The following is a 25795-nucleotide window of genomic DNA, read 5'->3' as shown; positions in this document are numbered from 1 at the left end:
AAAAAATAGCAATGCACAATCTACCAAATCAAACCCTTTGTCTAGGTCAGGGGCGGGCAAACTTTCCTGACGGCCGCATTGGGTTTCAGAAATTGTATGGAGGGCCGGTTAGGGGAGGCTGTGCTTCCCCAAACAGCCAGGCATGGCCTGGCCCCCACCCCGCTTCTTGCTCCCTGATGCCACCCTCCCAGACTCCTGCCCCATCCAACCCCGTTCCCTGATGGCCCCCCTCCCGGGACCCCTGCCCCATCCACACACACCCCAGTCCCTGTCCCCTGACCGACCCTGGAACCCCCACCCGACTGCCCCCCACCACCCCATCCAACCCCCTCTTCTCATTCCTGACTGCTCCCCCAGGACCCCTGCCCCATCCAAGCACCCCTTCTCCCTGACCATCCCCGGAACCCCATCCAACCCCCACTCTCCTTCCTGACTGCCCCCCCCCGGGACTCCTACCCCCATTCAACCCCCCCCATTCTCTGCCCTCTGACCACCTCGACCCCTCTCCACACACACACCCCCTGACCACCACCCCGAACTTCCCTTCCTCCTTACCGCGCTGCCTGGAGCACCGGTGGCTGCCGGTGCTACAGCCGCGCTGCCCAGCTGGAGCCAGCCACGCCACTGCGCAGCACAGAGCACCGGGTCACGCCGGGCTCTGCAGCTGCGCTGCCCCAGGAGCTCGCTGCCCCGCCGCCCAGAGCATTGTGCCGGCGGCTCAGTGAGCTGAGGCTGCCGGGGAGGGGGAACAGCAGGGGAGGGGCTGGGGACTAGCCTCCCAGGTTAGGAGCTCAGGGGCTGGGCAGGAGGGTCCCACAGGCTGGATGTGGCCCATGGGCCGTAGTTTGCCCACCTCTGGTCTAGGTACTGGCTCACAATTTTGCCTCTGAGGGATAGCTTTATTTCCTTTGTATATACAGGCTACAAGAGCACACAGATTAATGAAATCCAATACCTTCTTGTTTGATGAGTTAGTATCGCATATTGAACATACAGCAAAACCTTTCTGGTATACTATCATGTATTCAGATAAAATAAATTTAGTTTATTTAGCATATTTAACAAATACATACACAATGTTACATACAAAATGTGACAAGTGAAAACAATGCAGACTCTTTGTAAATGTCATATTTAGTTAAAATAATTAACTCTTCCAGGAGTACTAAATAGGGACCAAGGTAAAATCCAAGAAAATGCATTTTTCTTAAACAGCAATCTGAATTCCCAAGCCCATTGCAATTTCTATTATTTTTTCCTTTGTATTCAATGTCATTGCTTCATCAAGTTCAGAGGGAGCAGCAGAGCTTTCAAATGACTGTGGTGTAGTTTGAAGTTCAAAATACACTGGTTCCTTAATGGAGGTCTCTGATTCTACCATAACCTTTTCTGCAGTAGTTTGTGACCATCTCTGACATCTTGTGGAATGTAGTTCCACTAATGAATGGCTTCTTTCACAAGAGGCATAGCTCTCTTTTCCAGTACTGTTTTGAACTACTGAAGACTTCTTTGGTGCCATCTTGTTTTCCAGACCCTGATCTAAACCCACGACAGCATTATAAACTGCTACATTCAGCCTCAAGTACCCATCATCATCTTCTTTGTATCTAAGAGAATAAAATTGAAGTAATGAAAATAAAAATTAATGTAGCTTTATATACATGCATACAAATAAAAAGCTACAAAAATGCATACTAAACCAAAACGGCTAGCATTTAAAACCCAGGTCATTAATTGCAACTTATAAAATGGTAGTTAAAGGAAATGAAATTTATGCAAAGAAACAAACACAATGGCATTAACTACTTTGTGAATGTGAACATACATGGAAGAGATAGCTATTCATAATATGTTTTATTAGAAGATCTCCTCATTCTCTAAAACTGAGAATTAGATGGTAATACACCCCCCCCGCCAAGAAAAAAAGATTTCATTTTTTGCTTTGGGTAAGAACTGATAACATACCTGAAGCGAGAATGACAGCTGAGTTTGTGTGCCTTGCGAAGATGCAGAGTCAATGTATAACACCAGGAAAAACATTTCTGACAGATGTGACATTTATATTTTAGATTGCCATTATTCTGAGGAAAAGATGGTGTGGAAATCAGTAACTGAGGTTGATGATAAATACAAAGAGTAAAATTAAAGTAAGAAAAATTTAATATTAACTATATGTTATACTCCTGTAATACATTTTACATTATTTTCTAAGTACACATTTTTGATAGATAACCTCCACTGAATATTGCAGTTCTCTGATCTAAAACTATACTGCAGATACCTCAGTCTTTACTGGTAGCAGGATCTGTGGCTTCCCCTTAAGCAACTGCAGCTTAAACAAACATCAGCTGGACAGCACTGGATTGCAAGACATCAGCCATTATAAACCAGGATCAGCCTTAGTGAAAATGGTGCCCTGGGGGATTTTGTATTTTGGCACCTACTCTCCCCATATCACCCCTGGCTCCTATGGGCTCCCTCGCCCCCCCCCGGCCATTACCTATACTTCATATGGAATGTCCACAGGAAAGTCCATTCAATGTAGATGGGCATCTCCCATGGTCCATTGTGAGTTAAGTGTCCCTTGATGAGCCACTTACTTTGACTAAAAGAAAAGGAGGACTTGTGGCACCTTAGAGAGACTAACAAATTTATTTGAGCATGAGCTTTCGTGGGCTACAGCTCACTTCATCGGATGCATTCAGTGGAAAATACAGTGGGGAGATTTATATACATAGAGAACATGAAACAATGGGCGTTACCATACACACTGTAACAAGGGAGGAGGGAGGGATAGCTCAGTGGTTTGAGCATTGGCCTGCTAAACCTAGGGTTGTGAGTTCAATCCTTGAGGGGGCCATTTAGGGATCTGGGGCAAAAATTGGGGATTGGTCCTGCTTTGAGCAGGGAGTTGGACTAGATGACCTCCTGAGGTTCCTTCCAACCCTGATAGTCTATGATTCTAAGAGAGTGATCACTTAAGGTGAGCTATTACCAGCAGAAAGGGGGGGAGGGACCTTCTGTAGTGAGAATCAAGGTGGGCCATTTCCAGCAGTTGACAAGAATGTCTGAGGAACAGTGGGGGTGGAGGGGGGGAATAAACATAGTTTTACTTTGTGTAATGACCCATCCACTCCCAGTCTCTATTCAAGCCTAAGTTAATTGTGTCCAGTTTGCAAATTAATTCCAATTCAGCAGTCTCTCCTTGGAGTCTGTTTTTGAAGTTTTTTTGTTGAAGAATTGCAAATTTTAGGTCTGTAATTGAGTGACCAAAGAGATCGAAGTGTTCTCCAACTGGTTCTTGAATGTTATAATTCTTGACGTCTTATTTGTGTCCATTTATTCTTTTACGTAGAGACTATCTAGTTTGACCAATGTACATGACAGAGGGGCATTGCTGGCACATGATGGCATATATAATTTTCACTCCATGCATCTGAAGAAGTGGGGTTTTTACCCACGAAAGCTTATGCTCAAATAAATCATGTTTTAATCCGATAACGTCACGAGTAACTGCTACAACTAGCAAATTTCTAGGCCACTGTCAGCAGAAGCGCAGGTGGCATGGTATATGGTGTATTGCCACACTTACTTCTGTTCTGCTGCAGTGGCCTGTGGTGTCTGGCGCTTGGCCTGCGGCTCAAGCCGGGCTTCGCGCTGTCACATAGGGGCTGCATCTTGCCACAGCCCACGGCCTTCCTGCAGCCGCTAGCCACTCCTGGCTCACCACGAACATTTTGACAGAAGTACCACGCAGTAATAACAACAATAATAATACAAGTGTGTGTGTGTGTGAGAGAGAGAGAGCCAGTGTGTGACAGAGACAGAGAGTGCGCCAGTGTGTGTGTGTGTGACTGTGTATTGGGGGATCGTGTTCAAGTGTGTGTTGGGGAGTGTGAGACTCTGTGTGTGTGAGACAATCTGTGTTGGGGGACTGTGAGAGGCAGAGTATATGTGGGTGTGAGAGCTAGTCTGTGTGAGAGAGAGAGAGAGTGTGTGTGAGACTGTGCAGGGTCGTGCCTACCTATGGTGGTGCCCTATGCAGCCCGAGCACCTGCACCCCCCTTGCGGGGGAAGCAGCCGCCCTGCTGGGGGGCCAGCCCCCTCCACATGGCGGGGGGGCCCATTACGCTCAAGGGCTGCAGGGCCGTGAGGGCAGGAGCTGTGGGGGGCAGCAGCGGGGCAGCGTGGGGGATTTGTGGGGGGCCTGGCACCGGCAGCAGGACTTGCGCCCGCCCCCGTGGTGGCAGCAGGAAGCAGAGCAGGCCAGCCCCAGCCTACTCCGCTCTCCCAGCTCCCAGCCCTGTTGCTTGGGTGAGGGGGCTCGGAGGAAGGGGTCAGGCCCACCCTGCACTCACCAGCAGCGGCAGCAGGAAACAGAGCAACGCAGCTGGGAGCTGGCAGAGTGGAGCAGGCTGGGGCCGGGTCACTCTGCTTCCCGCCGACGCTGCCGCTGGTGCGTGCGGGAGTGGGCCCGACCCCTTCTGCCGGCTCCAGTACCCCCACTAATCCTGCAGGCTGCATCGCTCGATGTGGGGGCTTAGGCGAAGGGGTGGGGTGGAGGCTTGGGGGAAGGGGTCAAATGGGGGCAGGGCAGGGGAGGAGCAGGGGGGCTGGCCGGGGGATGGTGCTGGCCACTGGAGCCAGCGCCGCATACGCAGCATGCGGCTACCTAGGCCACCACAAAATTTGGCGCCCTAAATTATGTGGTACCCTGCGCAGCTACGTATTCTGCATATGCCTAAGGATGGCCCTGTGACTGTGTGTTGGGGGATAGTGTGAGAGACAGAGTGTGTGTTGGGGAGTGTGAGACTGTATGTGTGAGAGAGACAGAATGTATGTGAGAGCCAGTCTCTGTGTGTGTGCACGTTAGGGAAGTTTGAGAGAGTGAGCATCCAATGAAGTGGGCTTTAGCCCACGAAAGCTTATGCTCAAATAAATTTGTTAGTCTCTAAGGTGCCACAAGTACTCCTGTTTTTTGCCGATAGTCTAACACAGCTACCACTCTGAAACCAGTGAGTACAGTCACTTTAAGTCCCCCCTCCCCTCCAGCTCAGCCCAGATCCTCCCCACCGCCCTCCCCTCACTCATGTGGAAGTTTCGCTCCTCTTGGCCCTTGCCCAGCCAGCCCTCACCAGAGACCAAGTGGTGCAGGGCCACAGGCAGGGAGAGACTCGGCTCCACTCCGGGCAGCAAGTGGTGGGCTGTACAGCTCTGGGCTCCCTGGGGCTGGGGCAGAGCCGGAGTCCTCAGCCAGCTGGCTGAGTGTGGGAGGGGCCAAGGGGACAGGGGCAGGGAGAAGCCTTCCGGCGCAGCGCAGGGGAGGGGCAGGAGAAGAGAAAAGTCCAGCCACAGTCAGCCAGGGGAAGCCCGAGCCCCTTGTGGTGACTCCCTGGCTATAGCACCGTGGGCGTGGGCCCCATTTGCCAGACCCTGATTATAACTCAGACAAGTTCAAAACCACGTAATAAATATGTACCAGTTCTAGTTCTGTTTTAGTGTGCTGTACTAGTTCTAGGGACAGAGTGCAGTAAATTGACACAGAAGTATATTCCTCCAAATATTTTCTCAGGCTAGGATTGGCTTGTTGATTTACAGGAAAGAAAAACATGATATTGGCCCAGTTTTCAAGATTGGGAACATGCAACTGTGTACAGTTAATTTATGCACCCAAATAGCCTAGATGCAAGCACAGGTCGGGTATTTGGACAAACACATGCATTTTGAAAATCAGCCCCTACTGTCTCTTAAAAGATACTTCAGTCTACTTTTTTAAATACCCACCATATGTGCTCTCTTGTAATGCTGTCTCAAGATCTGTGAAGTCCGTGAAGTAAAAACACATCCTTCTACATCGCAGCTGTAGGCATTTGAATCATTGTGTGTTTCAACATGTTTATGAAGATCATAAGCATTCTTAAAACTGAGGAGCATACAGGTGAAACAAATTACTTTTACTGTTCAAATAACAGCAAAAATAGCAGAGAGGGTGTGGACTAGTACAGTGGATCTCAACTTTTTTGGGCTCAGGACCCCTTTAAAAATGTTTATGGCCTGTTGCAACCCAGTAAATAGTCTGGGGTGGATGCCCTGGGACGGTTTTGTTTGGATCCTGCCCCTACTCACCTGGGGGAGAGGAGGTTGGGTCCTGCCCCGGCACTCACCCCACAGTGGCAGCTCCTGTGCTGTGGGGCTCACTGGGCTTGGCTCTCAGCTCCAGGCTTTGCAACCTCAGGGATTGCAGTGCTACTCAGGTTTGGCCCTGCCCCCCTGACTGGACCAAATTAGTCTGAGTGGAGTTGTGATCTGGCTCAGGGGGTTGCAGTGCCACTCACTCAAATTTGGCCTACCCAGACTCCTGTCATAACAACTAGGCCAAACCTGAGTGGTGCTGGGACCCCAAAGGTTGCAGTGCCTGGAGCAGGGAGGCGATCCCAGCCAGCCTCATACAACAGGAGCTGCCATGTGACCCTTGGAAACATTCTAGGTACCCAGTGTTGGGTTCCAACCCACAAGTTGAGAAACCGTGATCTAGCGGTTGAAGCACAGGAGAGGGAGTCACAGATTCTTAGGTTCTATTCCTGGCTCTGACAATGATAAGTGAAGGGGACCTTGTACAAATCACTTATCCTCTCTACGTCCATTTCACAATCTGTGAAAGGGGAATATACTTCCAACAGTCTCATTATTATGGTTTGGGGGTAATCTGATTCTACTTTCTTCCTAGGCATCCAGGCTATGTCCAAATATTGCCACTTTTTCAACAATAACTTTTCAAGGATCCATCCATGCCTCTCTGTCCTCTAAAACTCTTGTCCATGCGCTGATCAACTGTTGTCATAATAAGAGAAACTTCCTCCGCTCTAGTCTCTCCAATATTCATATTACTCCCTCCAGTCTATCTAAAACGTGCACATGAAAGTGTTATCCGTTTATCTGATCTCTCCTGGAATCCATCCCTGCATCAGGTTTAAACTTCTTATTCTCCCTTTCAAGGCCCTATTTAATTCAACCCCTGCCTACTTATGTAAGTATCCTATACCATTACGCCCTGCTCCCTTTGCTCCATCAGTGATGCCACCGTCAGTGTTCCCTTTGATTGAACTGGAAAAAGTAAAGAAGGTTGTGAGAGCCACCAGGAAGTTAGAGAATCAGGTGGGGAGCAGAAAAATAGAGGTAGCTGAGAGGAAATGGGTAAGATGATCCAGCAGCAGGAGGACAATTCAGAAGAGGAGCATCTGACTCTCACAGAAATATCCAGTAACGCTTGCAGCTGCCCAATTGAGGAGATAAATGGTTCTAAATATGGTCTAAATTGATCACTGATGACCTTTTCTTACAGTATGCAAACTCTTACCTGGAAGACATCTTTAGGCACTAAGAAACCAAGTATGAATCCTACTTCCACCATAAGTTCAAGAAATGCCTTTATGTGTTCCAGCAGACTAATACATCAGACTACCTATTTATTTATTTTTTTGAGCAAATGGTGGCTATTTTAAGGGTTGAAAGTTTCTTATCTTTGTTACCTCCTACATTCATTGAACATTGAATTATTTCCACACTTCTGTTGATTAGCTAAGAGTTCCAAATCTTCTTACCTACTTTCACAGAGATCACAGTGGAAAGGGCGTTCATCACAGTGTCGGAATCTGATGTGTGCTTTCAGAGAGGAGACACTTGTACATACCATGTCACAAAATGGACATGTAACATGGGTAACTGGAGAAATAACAATACTTTTATTTCTATGTCACTCCTTTGCCAAGACACTCAGTCTGCGGTGCAATATGATAAAAACATTTAGAAAAATCCATTCACACTAAAATTAACAACTAAAGCTAATTTGGGTATACAATGCGTAAGAAAAAAGAGGGGAAAAGAAAGAGAACGGAGGGGTAATAAATATGGCCCAAACAGTGGGCATTCCAATAAACGTGTATGTGAAAAGGTGTTTTGAGATATTTTCAAAAGGTAGATGGAGAGAGAAACAAATTTCAGAGGGGAAGGGGGAGTTTGTTTCACTCTCTAGGGCCTAGTAAAACAAAGGCATAATTGCCTACTTGCTTATGGCACAATGGTGGGAATTCGTAAAAGGTGGATGTTCTGAGAGTGCATGCAACAGGAAATTTTGAATGTAGGCAGGATCTACATTTTGGTGGGAGTTTAAAGAAATGTGTTATTTTATAATCTGACGCTTTATGGGCAGCCAATATAAAATATGTACGGTTGGTATAATGTGCTCATGCTAACCGCTTGTCTGGATGGGGAAATTGACCAGAATAACAACTGATGAATAAGGTATTCCTCATTAGCTACTGCTAGATAGCTCCATATGTGGACACTCTTATCCCGGAATAAGAGTGCCCTTTTCTTATTGAGCTTAATCCACTTGGAAAGTTAATTAAACTAAATTACAGAAAGTCACTCTTATTCCAGAATAGGTTTAGCACTTTAAATTTATACCCTATCTTACTCCAGAATAACCTCCCCATGAAGACAAACCCTAAGAGAGGACTGTAATACTCAAACTTTGTAGTCAAGTGAGGACATGAAGAGGAGAAAGTCCTAAACAAATGGGCACGTGTTAAGGCTGAATCCCCACTCTGCCACTTCGAGTACGGAAGGTGTGGGCCAGTAAGGATTCTAAAAATTAATACTTGCCACTCCAGGCTTGTACTAAACTCCCAAGGTTACAGCTTTTCTCTTATCTTGGCTTGGTAAACGCTGCCACCACCCAAATGCAAAAAAAAAACCCCTTTAACCCAGGAAGGAGCACTTGGGAATTTCTCCCTGTGGGGTACCCTCAAACCCCTTCACACACCCCCTCCAGGGAAGAGCTGAAAAGAAAACAAAGGAAATTAGCTGTTGCCACCAGCTAATCAAACAGCATAGGTACAAACCTCTTAGGACACAACAATCCAAATTCCGTTTTTAAAAAAGATCAATTTTATTAAAAACAAAAAGAAAATACATTTGGAACTTAGGCTTTTACTAGATTTTAAAAGAGCAATTCAAAAAATTAAGCACCCAAAATAGCTTTCTTGGGGGGTTCAGCTTAAAGGTTACAAGCAAACAAAAGCATCGGGGATTAGCACAGAGGAGATCCACAAGCTGAAATAAACCTGATCACGTTTATCTAAACGTTCCCTATCCAAATGATTCCTTCTAGGTATGGAAGATAGTTTTTCATACCTGGTTCAAACCTTACACAGCATTCCTGCTTATAGCATTGCTGCTCCATGTCCCTGCAGCCCAGAGAGAACAACAGACAAAGGGAAAGTTTTTTTCCCCAATTTAAAAAAGTTCTAGCCTTCCCATTGGCTTTTTTGGTCAGGTGTCCACTTTTTTTTTTCTTTACCTGGGGGACTTTTTAACCCTTTACAGGTAAAGCAAGTAGAGAACTACCACCAAGAGGGATTTTACAGCTAACTGGCTGGCTACGTGTTCATCAAAGGGAGCTACCCCCCTGTATTTATCAAAGCATGCGAAGAGGAGAAAACCCATCTCATATGAATTATCTATCTGATAGGTTTCAGAGTAACAGCCATGTTAGTCTGTATTCGCAAAAAGAAAAGGAGTACTTGTGGCACCTTAGAGACTAACCAATTTATTTGAGCATAAGCTTTCATGAGCTACAGCTCACTTAATCGGATAGTAAGACTTCTGTTTCTCTACAATTGTATCATAATTGCCTTGAGTCTGTATACTGCTTCTCTCAGCTGACATATGAAAAGATATCTTAATAATACTATCATCTATCTATGGTTGTGCTACAGTTTAGTGGAAAATTTATTTTAAAAAGCTCTGACTCACCATGTACTCTCATATGGTCTCGTAGTAATCTCTCATTGGCAAAGTGTTTGTCACAATTCTGACAAACAAATACTTGTTCTGAAATTTAATGGGAACTGATCAGTGATGCAATAGAAATTTATTGATCTATTTTTAAAACACATAGATTAGGGTTGTCAATTTGATAACTAAACTGGCAGCAGTGGGACAATTTCAGTATTTTGTATTCCTGATGGTTTTCAGAAAAAATCTGGTTTAGGGTAATTGCAGAATTTTAATTAGCAATACATTGTTGTCTTGTTAGGAATAAAATTAATCTGTTAAAAAATATTAACAGTTTGAAACCTGCCAAGTTTTTGAACTTTGTTTTGAGTACTTATATAGACCCCATCACTATAGCATCCATGGTACCTGAGCACTTTCCAAGTAATTAAAAAAAACAAAAATCTCTCTTCCTTCCTGGCCTGTAGAAAAAATATCGTGATTAGTTTATGGTTTGTTGAAAGGGGGGGTAGGAGAATGTGACGCAGTGAAGAACATATTGAGTAAAATCTAAGCTCAAGAGCGTGTTGCATTTAGTTCTGAGAGTGCTTAGTGCCATGATTATTCAGATCACTTTCACAAATGAATTCCGTAATTTAAGTCCAGCTCCTTTAAGAGTTCTGACTCTGGCATTCAACAGCCTCTTCTATTGGTCATCAGTTTCATTGTTCCAGTGGAATGCAGTTGCCCTGAGAAGCTATGGGCATGAAGTCAGAGGCAATCTCTATTCTTACAATGTAATGCCACAACTATCAGGTGGAGAGCCCACTATATTTAAATATGCATCTGTGAGTGCTCTCTCTCTCTCCCCCATTACCCCAATTCATCATTTATGTCAAGCAATCATTGCAAAGCCTAAAGTACTTCCATGCTTCAGGAAGATAATTTCCTTCTAAAGTCAATTTTGCATTTAATTGACACTTCTGAAAAATAATAATAGGTGTTATATATGTACTGTTATAAAGCAGCCCAAAAGTAAATCCCTAAATAAACATAAACACGGAAATAGAGCAAATCCACTTACGATCCTCTGAAACCTGTCGCTTGGCATGATCAAAAAACTTGGTATTATTGGAGAACATCGCTCCACAAGAGGGACAGGCCACCACTCTTTCTTGAGTGTGGGTTCTTAAGTGATCCCATAGCTTGTGCTTTCCTTTAAAAGTTCCTGAACAATCTAAAAACACACACTACATAAGATTACAGAACAGCTGCACATGAGCACTTTATTTTCTCTTGAGTACAAACAGGAAAGACTGTATTATATATAGTCCACCAGTACATTTTTAGAGGAGCACAACTAAAATGTTTTTAGGAAAAGTCAGAACATTACTACTGCAAACACTACAAAGAGTTCAGTTCTGCAAATGCTACACAGGGCCTGTTCAAAAGCCTACTAAAAATCAATGGAAGGATTCCCAGTGACTTCAGTGGGCCTTGGCTTAGGCCAGTGTTGCCCAAACTTTTCCTGTCTACACTCCCCAACCCCCACATTACTCCTCAGCCAAGGTTTCCTCAGCAGAGGAGCTTGAGCTGACGGCGGAGCTGGGGACAGAACTGAGGATGGGGGAGGAGCTAGAGGCAGAGCTGACCTGGAGGTGGGGTGGAGGGGGAATGAGGGCAGAGCTGGAGTGGGGGCAGAATGGAGCTATGGCTGGCAGTGGAGCTAGGCTGGGGGCAGAGCGGGGCTGGATGGCGCTCCCTCCACACCTCCTGTGGAGGCTGGCCTGGGCCCCACCACGCATCCCCTTGAACGTTCCTCCATGCCCCTCCTAGGGGGACATGCCCCACAGTTCGGGGATCACTGGCTTAGGCAAAATTCCCATTGAAGTTATGTGCAGAATGCCCATTAAATTACTGTTTTTGCATTCTTACAAAGTGCGAAAAAGTTTTAGGGCTGCAAAATTGTTACTCTAAGCTCAAAAACATGCCTTCAATGTAGGACCCCAAGCCTGTGGGTGCTGAAAGTTTTCAACGCCCATTGAGGTCAAATGGGAATTGAGGGTGCTCAGAACCTTGAAGGACTGGACTCTGGCATACTAGGCTTTTAATAAAGTGATTTGGTATTGCTAGTGTAATCCATTTAAATTAATCAGGGAGCATACAATGTAGGTAAAGTACTTTAATTATTTAAGATTGCTGGAAAAGGGCTGTATGAAGATATCTAACATATTCCTGTGCTTCATGAAACACTCAGTAAATTTAATAGTGGCAGTGAAACTACTAGGGCAATATTCCATATTTTGTAAATTAAAGATAGAATGTGAGCTACCTTTCCAGTGACAACAACAAACAGCTTTCTTGTGACTTGGAATGTTTTCTCTCTCAGTAGAGTATGCATGCATGGCAACATGCCGATAAAACCATTCTGGGTTGTTGTAGGTAACCTGAGGACAAAATGGAACCATGGAAATGATGGATAGTATTGGCAGGAAATCAAATGACAAAAAACAAAAGACACACTAATAGAAGTGATTTCTAGAGAATTTACAGAGAGTAAATGGTGCCTCATCTATGGAAGAAATTTTGAACAGGGTTGTCGATTAATCTCAGTTAACTCATGCAATTTACTCAAAAAATTAATCACAATTAAAAAAATTAATTGTGATTAATTGCACTTTTAAACAATAGAATACCAATTGATATTTATTAAATATTTTTGGACTTTTTTTACATTTTCAAAATATATTGATTTCAGTTACAACACAGAATACAAAGTGTACAGTGCTAACTTTATATTATTTTTATTACAAATATTTGCACTGTAAAATGATAAACAAAGAAATAGTATTTTTCAATTCACTCATACAAGCACTGCAGTGCAACCTCTATCGTGAAAATGCAACTCATAAATGTAGAATTTTTTTGTTACAGAACTGCACTCAAAAAACAAAATGTAAAACTTTAGAACCTACAAGTCCACACAGTGCTACTTCTTGTTCAGCCACCATTACAGAGGACATACTTCCATGCAGATGACATGTGTTAAAAAAAAAAAAAAGCGTTAATTAAATTTATGACCGAACTACTTGGGGGAGAATTGTATGTCCCCTGCTCTGTTTTACCCACATTCTGCCATATATTTCATGTTATAGTCATGACCCAGCACTTGTTGTTCATTTTAAAAACACTTTCACTTCAGATTTGATAAAATGCAAAGAAGGTACCTGTGATGTTCTGTACCTTGCAGGAACACCCAGCACCCCCAAGTTCATCCTTATAATGTGATTGTGTGGTATCTAATGCAAAGTTTGTCATGTTGGGTGTCTTCAGAAGGCTCATGATGCACTGTGCACTGTTGTTACAGTAATGTTATAGTAGTAATCTTTGTTATAGTAACGTTATAGGTTGTAATTTCACGTATATAGTTATGAGGCTGAAAATGTGTCCACATGGCTTAAAGCAAGCCCAGGCAAAAACTCTCCAAGAACAGAGGAGCAGTTCACACCTCATCAGGGCACGTATGGGACAAATCCAGCCCAGACTCACAGGAACAAAGGACACTGGTCTAGGCAACAACAAAGGATCTGTCGGACTCTCGACTGAGTCACCCACTTCCTTTGGTCAGTTTGGGACTGCGATGAGGTAATGCTCACCTGAATCTGAAGGGGCGGGTGGGGGGGCAAGTCAAGAGGGAAGAAAGGACATGATAAAAGGAAGAGACATTTGCCATACTCTTCCTCTCTCCTCCACCTCTATCTACAGATATCACCACCAAGCGACTGAAGCGCTGTTCAAAGGGGAGAGTCTGGCTGAAGGGCAACCAGCCAGCCTGTGGTGAGAAACATCTAAGTTTGTAAGGGCACTAAAAGTGTTAAGATCAGCTTAGAATGCATTTTGTTTTTATTTCATTTGACCAAATACAACTTGTTATGCTTTGACTTATAATCACTTAAAATCTATCTTTATAGTTAATAAATATGTTTGTTTATTCTACCTGAAGCAGTGCGTTTGGTTTGAAGTGTGTCAGAGACTCCCCTTGGGATAACAAGCTTGGTACATATCAATTTCTTTGTTAAATTGACAAACTCATATAAGCTTGCAGCGTCCAGTGGGCATAACTGGACACTGCAAGATGGAGGTTTCTAGGGTTGTATCTGGGACCGGAGATATTGGCTAGTGTCATTCGGTTGCACAATCCAAGGAGTAGCTTACAGGCCAGAGGCTGTGCGTGAACAGCCCAGGAGTGGGGGTTCTCACAGCAGAGCACGGTAAGGCTGGCTCCCAGAGTCAAGGACTGGAGTGACGTAGCAGATCACTGATCTGGATAACACCAGGGGAACGTCACAGTACCAATGTGAGATTTCTAAAGATAGCTATAATACGCGACCCAAGGTTTAATAATCTGAAGTGCCTTCCAAAATCTGAGAGGGATGAGATGTGGAGCATGCTTTCAGGAGTCTTAAAAGAGCAACACTCTGATGCAAAAACTACAGAACTGAACCACCAAAAAAAGAAAATCAACCTTCAGCTGGTGGAATCTGACTGAGATGATGAAAATGAATATGCGTCGGTCCACTCTACTTTGGATTGTTATTGAGCAGAACCCACCATCGGCATGGACACATGTCCTCTGGAATGGTGGTTGAAGCACGAAGGGACATATGAATCTTTAGCACATCTGGCATGTAAATATCTTGTGACACCAGCTACAACAGTGCCATGCAAACACCTGTTGTCACTTTCAGGTGACATTGTAAACAAGAAGCAGGCAGCATTATCTCCTGCAAATGTAAACAAACTTGTTTTTCTGAGCGATTGGCTGAACAAGAAGTAGGACTGAGTAGACTTGTAGACTAAAGTTTTACATTGTTTTGTTTTTTGAGTGCAGTTATTTTTGTACATAATTCTACATTTGTAACTTCAATTTTCATGATAAAGAGATTGAACTACATTATTTGTATTAAGTGAATTGAAAAATACTATTTCTTTTGTTTTGTACTTTGCAAATATTTGTAATTAAAAATAATAAAATATAAAGTGAGCACTGTACACTTTGTGTTCTGTGTGGTAATTGAAAAAAATATTTGAAAATGTAGAAAACATCAAAATAGTATTCTATTATTCTTTAACGGTGCAATTACACGATTAATCATAGTTAATTTTTTTAGTTGCTTGACAGCCCTAATTTTGAACATACCAGAGTTGCTTCCACATATACCAGATCCTGAATTTGGCCTTAATTGTAGTAGCTTAAAGATAAAGTCAGTCTATTTTAGTCCAGTGGCTCCCAACTTTTCTTTTATTGGAAGCCCCCTCTTCTGATGGGTTAGCAAATAGGAGCCCTCACCATCCCATCGCACTATGCCCTGGTACAGTTGTCACTGACTCTCCTTATTTCTTTACCTATTCTCATTTTTTAAAATTGTTTTTCCTATCTCTCTTTTTTCCCTAGTTTCTTTCTTTTTCCTTATTTTTTTGCTTCCCCCCTACATTCTCCCATTCACCAGAAACCTACTAGTGCAGGCTCCTCAGAGTGGGCATTGGTGGCATGTTGCACATCACCTCAGTAACTTTAGATTTAAGTGTTGCTGCAGTGGAGGAGACAGAGAGAAATTTAAGAGCTGCTGCCTGAGCCAGATAGTTTGTACCATTAAGTTGATCCGCAGTTTGATACATTAGAAGCCACCACAGAAGCTGGGAGGCAAAATGGGTGATTTTCAAGGAGGACTTTATCCGTAGCTCTGGGATCACATTTGCAATGGGAGTGGAAGAGGTTAGCAGCTTTCCCTGCACCCACTCTCTTCTCTTTTGTTTTGCATCTTACCTCACCTTTCTGGACTAGTCTAGCCTGCCTACCAGGTTGGGAAACACTGTTTTAATTAATAAAATCCATAAGAGCAGTTTAAGCTTGAAGGAACATGTATAGAAAGAAATAAAATTAAAGGGTATATTTCATCTTAATAAGTGAAAAAAAAAACATACAAAAAACACCAATTACCCATAAAAACTGAAAATATGCTAAACGGAAAATGAAGTTACCACTCCATCAGAACAACTCCCATAAACATTAAGGGTTTTTTTTAAATAGAGAGGACACACACACCAGGATCCAGTCACCCTCTAGGCAGACTAAGATAAAAGGGCTTGTGAAATACTACTTCTTGAGAGAAGAAATTGGGAAATACCTCCAGTGCTAGATAGGGGGAATGTTAATAAAAACATGGGACAATAGCCATTATACAGAGAATGGAAACTATTCACTCCCTCAAGATAAGTACGTTTGTTCAAACATGACACTGACTTAAATTCAGCAATAAACTCCATGCAGGCAGACCTTTGTGCCTCTGCAGAGCACCAGTGAGGTCAATGGGGGGACATCTCATGGACTTCAGTGAAGAATCAGGATAATTGTTTGCACCCTCAACCAGAATTGGCACACCTTTGCAAAGAAAAATGGTCACAAAGAGAAACAACTGAAAGCTGAGGGGAGGAGGTACTTGAGACTCCTCAAACCATATGACTTTGAAAAGCTGAGAGGCCAAAAGAGTGGGGGGCAGGAAGGGGAGAGAGAGGGGAGAGAGAGCTCTTTTAGAAATGTGTCTGCTTATTTTTAATTTTGTAGAATTAAACTTGAAGTGAACCTATCTAGGTGAGATTTTCAGACTGAGTTTCATAGCGTTTGTGTTCTGCATGCCAAATCTTTTGTTTTAATCTAATTCTCTATTCTTAAATAGTTTAAAAACAAATAAGTAAATTGAGTCAAAGATTGATGTTTGTAAATTTCATGAAAACCAACCTGGAGAGGGGCAACAACCTTTTAAAAAAGAGGTAGTAGTGAAGGAAGGTTGTCTGAAGCCTACCTTGCTCAGTGTTCTCAATCTAAAACACTGGCAAAGAGGATATTAATTGGTGTAAATGTAATCGTTCTCTTGATACAGAAAGACAAAGTGGTGAGGTGATATCTTTTATTGGACCAACTTCTGCTGGTGAAAGAGATAAGCTTTCAAGCTTACCAAGAGCTCTTCTTCAACAGCCAACAGGGGTACAACAACACCGCAAACGACTCTTGATACAGACATTGTCCACTAGGAATTGGATGGAGACCACTAATTAATTTTACATATTCCACCAAAGAGCTGTCAGAAGCTGACATTTTTCAGTTACTCCCAGGCTATGTCAGATTTGAATTAGTGACTTAAAGATGAAAGACTCATTAACAAATCCTCTGAGCCATCCAGTTCCAGAATCATTAAAAGGCTGCAATGCCTGAGAAAATATCAGATATTCTTGTCTAATTTTTGTTCCAGAAAATGGATAAAGTAAATACAGCGGGTCTCTTCGCTAGGTTGATGGCATATTCATTAGCTTGTAAAGTAACCAGAAATATTCTAATTTTGTATGATATATTTCTAAAACACATAAAAAGCAGTGCAGTGGGAAAAAAGTCATTTTAGTTCTAACAAAAGGAAAAATACTTGGATTTAAAGTAAATTGGTTGCATATGCTAAAATAAATGGTGTTTACATACAGTATATTCTTTGGCAAACACTATCACAATAATTACCACTTCTACTTATCATAGAATATCAGGGTTGGAAGGGACCTCAGGAGGTCATCTAGTCCAACCCCCTGCTTAAAGGTGGACCAATGCCTGATTTTTGCCGCAGAACCCTAAATGGCCCCCTCAAGGATTGAACTCACAACCCTGGGTTTAGCAGGCCAATGCTCAAACCACTGAGCTATCCCTCTCCCTAAGGTGGAAGATATGAAGAGGAAATAGAGGTTTTACCATTTATTATTGAGTGGTATTCCCTTTTCCAGGTCCTGGAGATGGGGACAGTTAAGGTAGAGTTAGGAGACAAGAAAGGAAACATTCACTTCACTTACATCACAATTCTCCCAATGGCAAACATACATCTCTGAAATCCTTGGTATCTGATTCTGGGTATGGCTGTTCTGGGAACATGCTGGCCAATCTTGGTGCGATGCACTTAATTGAGAGCCTAAGAATTTCAACTTGGTGTGGTAACTATGAAAATTTACATGGGTTACCAGCTCCCTGGGACCTGTAGCCAAAAATTCACAATTTCTCCACCAACACTGGTACTGCTCTAAACACAAAAAAAAAAGAAATACTGTTTCATGGAATGTTGTATTAAATTAGGAACTGTGTGTGACAATCTTCAAGAAGATACCAGAAGATAACTATTACTTACATTTTAGGTGATGATCTACTGAGCCATAGGTAAAACTAGTAGAGTGATGGATAACAGCTGTGTTCAGATAATTAAGTATCTGAAGATTTTAAGCCTCAGCAATAAACAAGATTTTTCACTTTCTCAAAACTCAGACAATTCTAGTATACCCAACAAGTTAACAAGTGGAATTTCCCCAGAAAGAGAGCACTGGGCTTAGAATGTCTGAGTAAAGTCTATTGAACAGTTCTACAGTGCTATTGATTACTATTAAAAAGACAAGTTGGGCAAAGTAATATTCTTGTCTCTGTAATATCCTGGGACCAACATGGCTACAAGAACGCTGCATATAACTGATCACACATTACCACAATATAAATAATAGTAAAAGACTTGAGGCTTTATTCTTAGGCACTGGACTTTTAGCAAATGACAGTCCTTGCTCCAAAAATCTTGGTTGTGTTTTCAAATTTTACAATCAATTGCACTCCAGCCTGTATAACAGTCAACCAAACTTTTAATTATTCAATAATCTTTCCTGAACCCACTTGAGTAGTTAGTTGTATAGTACAAACTGGATTATCCAAAGGTAATGGGCACAATGAATAAGTATGGAAACACAAAGGAAATTCCAAGACACAGGAAGAAGAGGATATATCTATTTCAGATAAAAGAGTTTCAGATAATTTTGGTTTGGATATTTGAGTGTTGCACAATATTTGATTTTTGACAGTGCAAATCTTGAATTCAAAAGGACACTGTTAAGAATGCCAAACAGCCAGTTTCTGTATCAGGTATTTTTAGTTTACAGGTTTTCACATGGTCATCACTCTGTTCTGCCTACTTGTTTCAATCCAGTGAGTTGGCAGAGTTTCTAAATTTGAAAGGGACTCCATCCAAGGATCTGCACACATCGATTCAATTGCAGGAAAATAAGGCATGTAATAAGGCAACAAAACAAAAATTAACACAGAAATTACTTGAGTCTCTAATGTCCAGTACTCCAGCAGGTTATACACAGCTGTAACACCATAGAATTACTCATTCTGGAGCACCAAAACACCAGGACAAGCTCAGTGGTTTCAGAGGACCAATACAGAATTTTGTAAAAATTAGCTTTTTTACTTATGTATGAGCTAAAATACCATTAGTTTGCATAGTGGAGGCACTGAGTGCATATTGTTGTTGGTTCAATTTTACTTTCTATTTACTGTACCTTTAATTAAACTCCGTCTAGTATCTACACCAGCAATTAAACATGTGAAAACAGTGTTAAGAATAAAGGTCAGGATTCATAAGAGCTACAGTAGCAATATTAAAAATATCTACTCTACTATTGCTATTACAGTCTACATAGACTGCTTATAATTTTCTGTGGGATACAACTTCTAAGTTTTTCTTGTAAGTAACTGTAATTAGAAGAAAGATGCAAGATATATAACAGGAGCAACTAAATACTGTTTATTTATTCACAGAAAACAGTTACAACCAAAGGGCAAGTTACCTCTAAGTTGATTTCTCCAACCTCCACCTTAAAGTTACAAATCTTAAGTAACACATAAGCCCCAGAAAGCTAAAAATTCTTTTTTGAGACTACCAATTTAAAAACAAAACAAAACACACACCACACTTTAGCCCTAATTCAAGAAGAAACTGAGTTTAAACTTCTGATTCATGACTGCACCTGCATTAGCATTATTTCTATTTTAGTACTATATCTTTAGAAAAAGAGAAAACCAGCAAAATCAGATGCAAATAAAAAAACAAAAATAGGCCCCAGTCCTGCAAGTGACTGTGCAGGTAGTCACCAGCACACACATAGAGTTCTATTGACTTCATTCTACCCGCACAGAGCCAGTGCAAGATCAGGGCCAAAGTACAAAAATCTTAAAAACTGCAGTATTATTTGTATGGTGAATGAGACAGATATATTACCTGTTCTTTCCAGAGGATGTTGTCGATAATCTTTCAAGTGTTCTGCAATGTGATCACAAAATTCCTCCATGCATTTTCCTACAAAAAGGCATTCTTCCCATTCACACAGTAATATCAGTTCAGAATACTTGAATTTGTTTCCAGGGGCCATTACTTAAAATCCTTTAAAGTACAGAGTAGTTTTGTTATTAGATTTTCAGAAATTTCTCTTATGAAAACAACCATCTTTTTATAACTGGGTGGATAATATCTTTCAGACTCTATGGCCTAATCTTGCCCACACACAGGCCTTGTCTACACACAAAAGTTGCACCTCTTTAACAATATTGGTATAATTCAAGTGGTACACACAAGTGCAGCCACCGTTATACTGATATAAATCTGTTTATACTAGTATAGCTTATTCCCGCAGGGCTTCTCAAACTGAGGGTCAGGACCCCTCAAGGCATCATGAAGTTCTTACATGGGGGGTTGCGAGCTGTCAGACTCCACCCCAAACCCCACTTTACCTCCAGCATTTATAACGGTGTTAAACATATTAAAAAGCATTTTTAATTGATTCGGGGGAGAGGTCACACTCAGAGGCTTGCTACATGAAAGGGGTCACCCCTAAAAAAGTTTGAGAATCACTGCCATGCAGAAAGGGGGCTAAGCTATACTGATATAAGCACCATGATGTATACCAGGATAAATGGGCTCATACTAAGCGCTTGTACTGGTATAACTATATACTGGTAAAAGACCCTCATCCCCAAGCAACCCAATACCAATACAAAATCTATGTGAAGACTAGGCCTTAGGCAGAGGCGTGAGGAAATGGGACCTAAATCGGTTTCTCTCCCTATGTCAACACCATGAAGTGAAATGAAATGGGTACTCAATGCATTTGCGGACAATATATCTGTAGTTTGCCTAGAGAAACTGCTAGCAAAAGGAACACAAGTTAACTAACTACCCTTTTCCCAAGCCGCTGACACACCTGAAAACGTTACCCCGTGAAAGGAGCCTCTAACAAATGGCAACCGTGCCCGCGCCGCCGCAACACCGGCTTGTACGGCTCAGTGTCACGGACACGGGACCCCGGGCGCAGAACGCGGGGATGGTCCCAGACCTGCCCTGAGTCCGCCCCCGCCCCCCCCGGTTGGGCTCTGCCCAGGCAGTCTTTCACTTTCAAACACTGCATTAATAAGTTGCCCGATTTCGGAATAATTAACAACACAATCAAATTCACATTCTGAATAACCGTGATTCTTCGTTTTAACGGAGCCGGAGCTGCACCCAACAGGGGCCAGGCCGCTGCCACGGGGGGGAGGGGCGGGGGGAGAAGGTCCCCCCGGGGCAAGCGCCACGTGCAGCAAGGCTGGACAGAGCAAGCTCTACTCTCTGGAAAGGACTGCGGGACCGGGGCCGCTGGCTCCGGAGGGCTGTCTCAGAGCAGCCACCCCGGCTACGCCCGTCCCTGCGGCTCCAATCGATGCATTTGAATTACAACGGTCCAAATATTTCCCTTCGCCCGTCACTGCGCATAACCCCCCGCCAATGCTGTGCCCCCCTCCCCCGCGCTGTAGGGACTTATGGACGGGGGGAAGTGCTGGCGTTAACAGGCGCCTCCCCCATCACGAGCCCCACGCACACGGTTGGGTCGCTCAGAGCCGGCGCGCGGGGCAAGGGCGGACACAGACGGGCGCTGGGCGAGCCGGCGCGCGCGCGCGCGCACCTTAGAGCGGCCTGAGCCCACACGCCTCAGCCGCTCTAGCAGCGGGATCGAGGCTCCCGCCGGCTGGCCCGGATAACTCACGTGCCTAGGGGCGCGAGGTGGGGCTGCCGCAGGGATGCCCGGCCGCGCGCTCAGGCGGCCCCGCGGCTGAGCCAATCAGAGCGGAGGCGGCGCCCCCTCCCAGCAGCCCGGGGGGCGGGGCCGAGACTCCGAGTCCCCGGCGGCACCGCCTCAAGCAGGTGCGGAGGCGGGGTTCGCGCAACCGCCGCCAACGGATGAACTTTTTGGTGCTCCCCGCCCCCCTCTCCTTCCCCCGCCTTGACTGGGCGCCGCCTCCTCGATCAACCGCCACCGGCCCTCTGGGATCAGCTAGGGGCGGGGCTAGAAGCCGCAGGGAGTCCGCCCCGCCCTCTCCCTCGCGCCAGAGGGAGGCGGGGACATGGAGGGGTGCAGCCCCGCCCCCTGGTGAAAAGAGCAAGCTGGGGGCGGGGTCGCCTCTGCTCCCCCAGCCCTCCCCCTCCAGCTGCCAAGTGACCAGCTCCCTCCTCATGTCCCCGCTGCCGTGACCCCGTCCCCAAGCCCCTCTTCTCCTGCGGTGCTGTGTGTGAGGCACAACACCGCACCCACCGGCAGGGTGGTTGCCTTTCCTGGCCCGTTGCCCGCCCCTCAGGTTTCCCTAGTGTAGACAGGGCTGCAGCTGCCGCCTGTGTGGCCTTCATAGACGGCTGGGATTTGCATGGGGTAAGGGTAAGCCCTGGCCGGGATGATTTAACTGGGAATTGGTCCTGCTTCGAGCAGGGGGTTGGACTAGATGACCTTCTGGGGTCCCTTCCAACCCTTATATTCTATGATTCTATGATTCTATGATTTGTATGTGGGATTTGTAAATTATCAGCTGTGACGCTGTAGGCGACAGAAAAAAAGGCGGAGGTGCAACTTGCGTTAAATGTAATCACTCCTCTTTGATCCTGCCAGGGGTGGCCCCCCGCTCCTCTAGAAAAGGTGGACGCAGTGTTCCGATGATGGAAAGACTCAGGTTTTCCAAAAGGAACAGCAGTGTCCTGGGCTGGTTGGTTTAGGCCTAGGTCAGCCGTGTTGCCCACTCTTGAAAGCCAGTGCTATGCTAAGTAACATTAATGTTTAACTTTACTGACGTGTAGACTTGTTGAAGTCAGTGTGGGACTACGCAAGATCTTAAAAGTTATTCATGTGGTTAAGCGTATGCAGCACTGGTGCTTTATAGGATGACTCATGTGCTTAGTTAAATGTGTAAATCTTTATAAATATCTTGGGGCAGTCACTGTCTCTTACTATGTGACGGTGTAATTCCAGTACAATAAGGCCCTTGTCCTGACTGGGGTCTGTAGCTGGTGCTATCACAATACATACACATAATAAATGTGAGACGTTGTTGATGTCATACCGTTTTCATGGTAGCCTACTGAGCAATTGCTGCTTGTGACTTTTATTTTCCCATTATGTCTTTGTTCTGCTTGTTTTCAATAGAATTTTTTTCTAGGCCAAATAAGAGTATTGCATGGAACAAAAGAAAAAAAGAGATCAGGTAGGTGAGGTAATATCTTTTATTCGACCAACTTCTGTTGGTGGAAGGTACAAGCTTTCAGATTTAATAATTTTATTAAGATAATGTTGAAATAGAAAGAAAACGGTACAGAGTTCAAGCATAGAAGTTTCTGGTTATCAGGGAATAAGGTACAGATTAACTACACAGAGCTCTTCTTCAGATCTGGGAAGGAAATCACAGTGTTTGAGCTAAATACAGTTTGGGATAGATTGTTAAGCATAAGGGGTAATGCATGTTGTAGTCCATTACTTGAAGTGGGCAATTGAGGGTTAGATTGTTATGCATACGGGGTGTGAAGTGGGAAATTAAGGGTAGCAGACTTCAAAGAGAAACAGCAGAACTAAAATTCATTTGCAAATGTAATACCATTAATTTGGGCTTGAACAGGGACTGGGAGTGGCTGGCTCATTACGGAAGCAGCTTTGCCTCTCCTGGAATTGACACCTCCTCATCTATTGTTGGCAGTGGACTACATCCACCGTGATCAAATTGGCCCTGTCAACACTGGTTCCCCACTAACTCCCTTCTCTTCACGTATCAGTATATTTATGCCTGCATCTGTAACTTTCACTCCATGCATCTGAAGAGGTGAGGTTTTTACCCACGAAAGCTTATGCTAAAATAAATCTGTTAGTCTTTAAGGTGCCACCAGACTCCTTGTTGTTTTTCTTGATCTAGTTGTCTTATTCAAACCCAGTTTACGTAAATGAGTCTGGCAGGGAATTCTGTGAAAGAAAGGTGATTAAACTACTGCTTTAAAGCAGGCTGTCAATGACAAGCAGTTTTTCAAAAGGACAGATCGGGCTTTCATCTCTCTCTGTACAGCATATACCGAACTCCCTGCCTCCCTGCGGGGCCTGGGTCAGAGCAGGGGCAGAGCGTGGACGGTGCTGTGGGTGGAAGAGGCAGGACAAGGAGCTCGCCTCATCCAGAGGAAGTTTCACTCACTGCCCATGGAGATGAGCGACACCAGACAGGAGCACATTACTCTGCAGCTGCATAGCAGAGGGCAAGGGCTGATGTTCTAAGCATCTGAGTGCTCGCACCCAGGTTGAACCAGCCAATTTTCTGAGCAGGTTGTTCTGAGTGCTGACTTTGGCTGTTAATAAGATTATTTTACTGTTTTATCTAATCCAGTGTGTTTAAATTGAAGTGTCTGAGATAATAAAATGAGATAAGATTATTTGAGATAATAAAATGGCATATTTCCTTTAAGGAATAGTGGACTTAAAATATTTTGTAGTGTTCAAGAGAGAGTTAGCAATAGATGACATACATTTTGGGGGGGAAGTCTGGGAGTGGGGTGTGTTGGAGTCATCCTGTAGTATAACCAAGGCTGGTGAGAGCCAGAGTGTAACCCAAGTGTGGCTGTCAGGCTATAGTTACACACAGACACTCAGGATGTGGCTTGCATGCTGGAAGGCTGTTTGTGAGCAGCTCCGGTGTGGCTACTTCAGCAAGGCACTGTAAGGCAGCCAAGGTTGCTGGGCAGGTGTGACACTCTTGCTCATTACTCTGGATTGTACCATGGTATGTCACAGCTTGATTTACGAGATAAATTATAGCTGGTCTCTCTTTGGAGACCTTTTAGGATCGAGGCAAAAAAAAAAAAAAAGATTTTAGATTATTTAAGCCTTACTACCATCCCCTACTCCCAGAAAAAGAAAAGAGAACCTCCGCAAACAAAGTGGGACTTTTCTGCCCCATCTTACTTTTTCATGTGTACTTTGTTCCATTTTAACTCAACTGATATTGGTTCCCCAGGGCATTTTCTGCAGCACTGTTGTCGGTCATTAATATTGCTGTTACATTGGATGGCAGCATTGAATGTGTTACTTATGTTGTAGTCCTAAATCCTTAAAAAAATAAAATAAAATTGTAAATGTCAACACTCTTTAGCCCCAGTCCTGAAAATACTTATGCACACATTTCAAGTTAAACAGGTGTGTATGTGTTTACAGGACTGGGCCTTTACTTGTAGCTAGATCAAAGCCACATGTTTGGTTAATTTTGCTGTACACTGTGATGGTTGCCTGAGCAGTAAGCAAAGGTGCAGAATAATCAAATAGCCAGAATTTAGATTGTTACAAACTTCAGCTGAATACAGCTAGTCAGTGTTCAGTTGAAATTAGTTTTTAGATCAGTGTTCATTTTGGTGAAGCCTTTGCATTTATGGTTGATGTCCATTTCTGATTTGGTTAACTGAGAACAGAATGTTAAATAGGAAGGTAATTTAATGTGTTATAAAATGAAAATAATAGCCGTCCATTTGCCAACCAGACATTTTCAGGAATGATGGGATTCCTCTAACCCAAGAGCAATAAATACAGTGTGCCTTGTAAAAACTTTTCTGCCAGCAGCACGTTATGCATCTCCCTTTTTCTGGAAAAAGAAAAGGAGTACTTGTGGCACCTTAGAGACTAACAAATTTATTTATAGTCTCTAAGATGCCACAAGTCTTCCTTTTCTTTTTGCGAATACAGACTAACACAGCTGCTACTCTGAAACCTGTTTCTGGAGATTGTCACCTGTTTAACCCATTTTTCTCACTTCGCTAACCACACAAATAAATTATGCCTACAG

The 25795-nt window shown here is 43.6% G+C and overlaps 1 protein-coding gene and 1 long non-coding RNA gene across 10 annotated transcripts; one reads left to right on the top strand and one right to left on the bottom strand.

The window, feature by feature from the left end:
* Nucleotides 1–538: 538 nt before the first annotated feature.
* On the bottom strand, nt 539–21862 carry LOC125643461 (histone H4 transcription factor). 7 transcript variants are annotated; one of them, XM_048866059.2, is made up of 11 exons: nt 21709–21862; nt 19911–20072; nt 17668–17891; nt 16794–16865; nt 12110–12224; nt 10862–11014; nt 9817–9894; nt 7602–7722; nt 5785–5923; nt 1966–2081; nt 539–1607 (listed from the first exon to the last, which is right to left on the bottom strand). In XM_048866059.2, exons 2-11 carry the CDS (start codon nt 20059–20061, stop codon nt 1208–1210), a joined length of 1569 nt encoding a protein of 522 aa, XP_048722016.1. In that variant the 5' UTR covers nt 20062–20072; nt 21709–21862; the 3' UTR covers nt 539–1207. The 7 variants fall into 7 exon arrangements, with proteins under 7 accessions (XP_048722016.1, XP_074988696.1, XP_048722036.1 ...); XM_075132595.1 differs by having other exon boundaries at nt 21713–21862; XM_048866079.2 differs by lacking the exon at nt 21709–21862 and adding an exon at nt 21142–21693.
* Nucleotides 21863–24395, top strand: LOC125643522 (uncharacterized). Of its 3 annotated transcripts, XR_007358742.2 has the most exons (4): nt 21863–22368; nt 23147–23191; nt 23678–23800; nt 24038–24395. It is a non-coding gene; the product is annotated as an uncharacterized LOC125643522 (long non-coding RNA). The 3 variants fall into 3 exon arrangements; XR_012670059.1 differs by having other exon boundaries at nt 21968–22368; nt 23147–23800; XR_012670058.1 differs by lacking the exon at nt 21863–22368 and having other exon boundaries at nt 22683–23800.
* Nucleotides 24396–25795: the final 1400 nt, after the last annotated feature.

This window comes from Caretta caretta, chromosome 1 (assembly GCF_965140235.1).
Source record: "Caretta caretta isolate rCarCar2 chromosome 1, rCarCar1.hap1, whole genome shotgun sequence".
In the NCBI taxonomy this organism is placed as follows: domain Eukaryota; kingdom Metazoa; phylum Chordata; order Testudines; family Cheloniidae; genus Caretta; species Caretta caretta.
This window is presented reverse-complemented; position numbering and strand designations above follow the sequence as displayed.

Coding starts and splice junctions, on each gene's coding strand:
- LOC125643461 (XM_048866059.2), bottom strand. CDS start 20,061: ATGGCCCCTGGAAACAAATTCAAGTATTCTGAACTGATATTACTGTGT. Junction 12,225..16,793: donor CTGTTGAAGAAGAGCTCTTG/GTAAGCTTGAAA, acceptor TTTTGTCCTCAG/GTTACCTACAACAACCCAGA. Junction 5,924..7,601: donor TGTGATCTCTGTGAAAGTAG/GTAAGAAGATTT, acceptor TATGCTCCTCAG/TTTTAAGAATGCTTATGATC.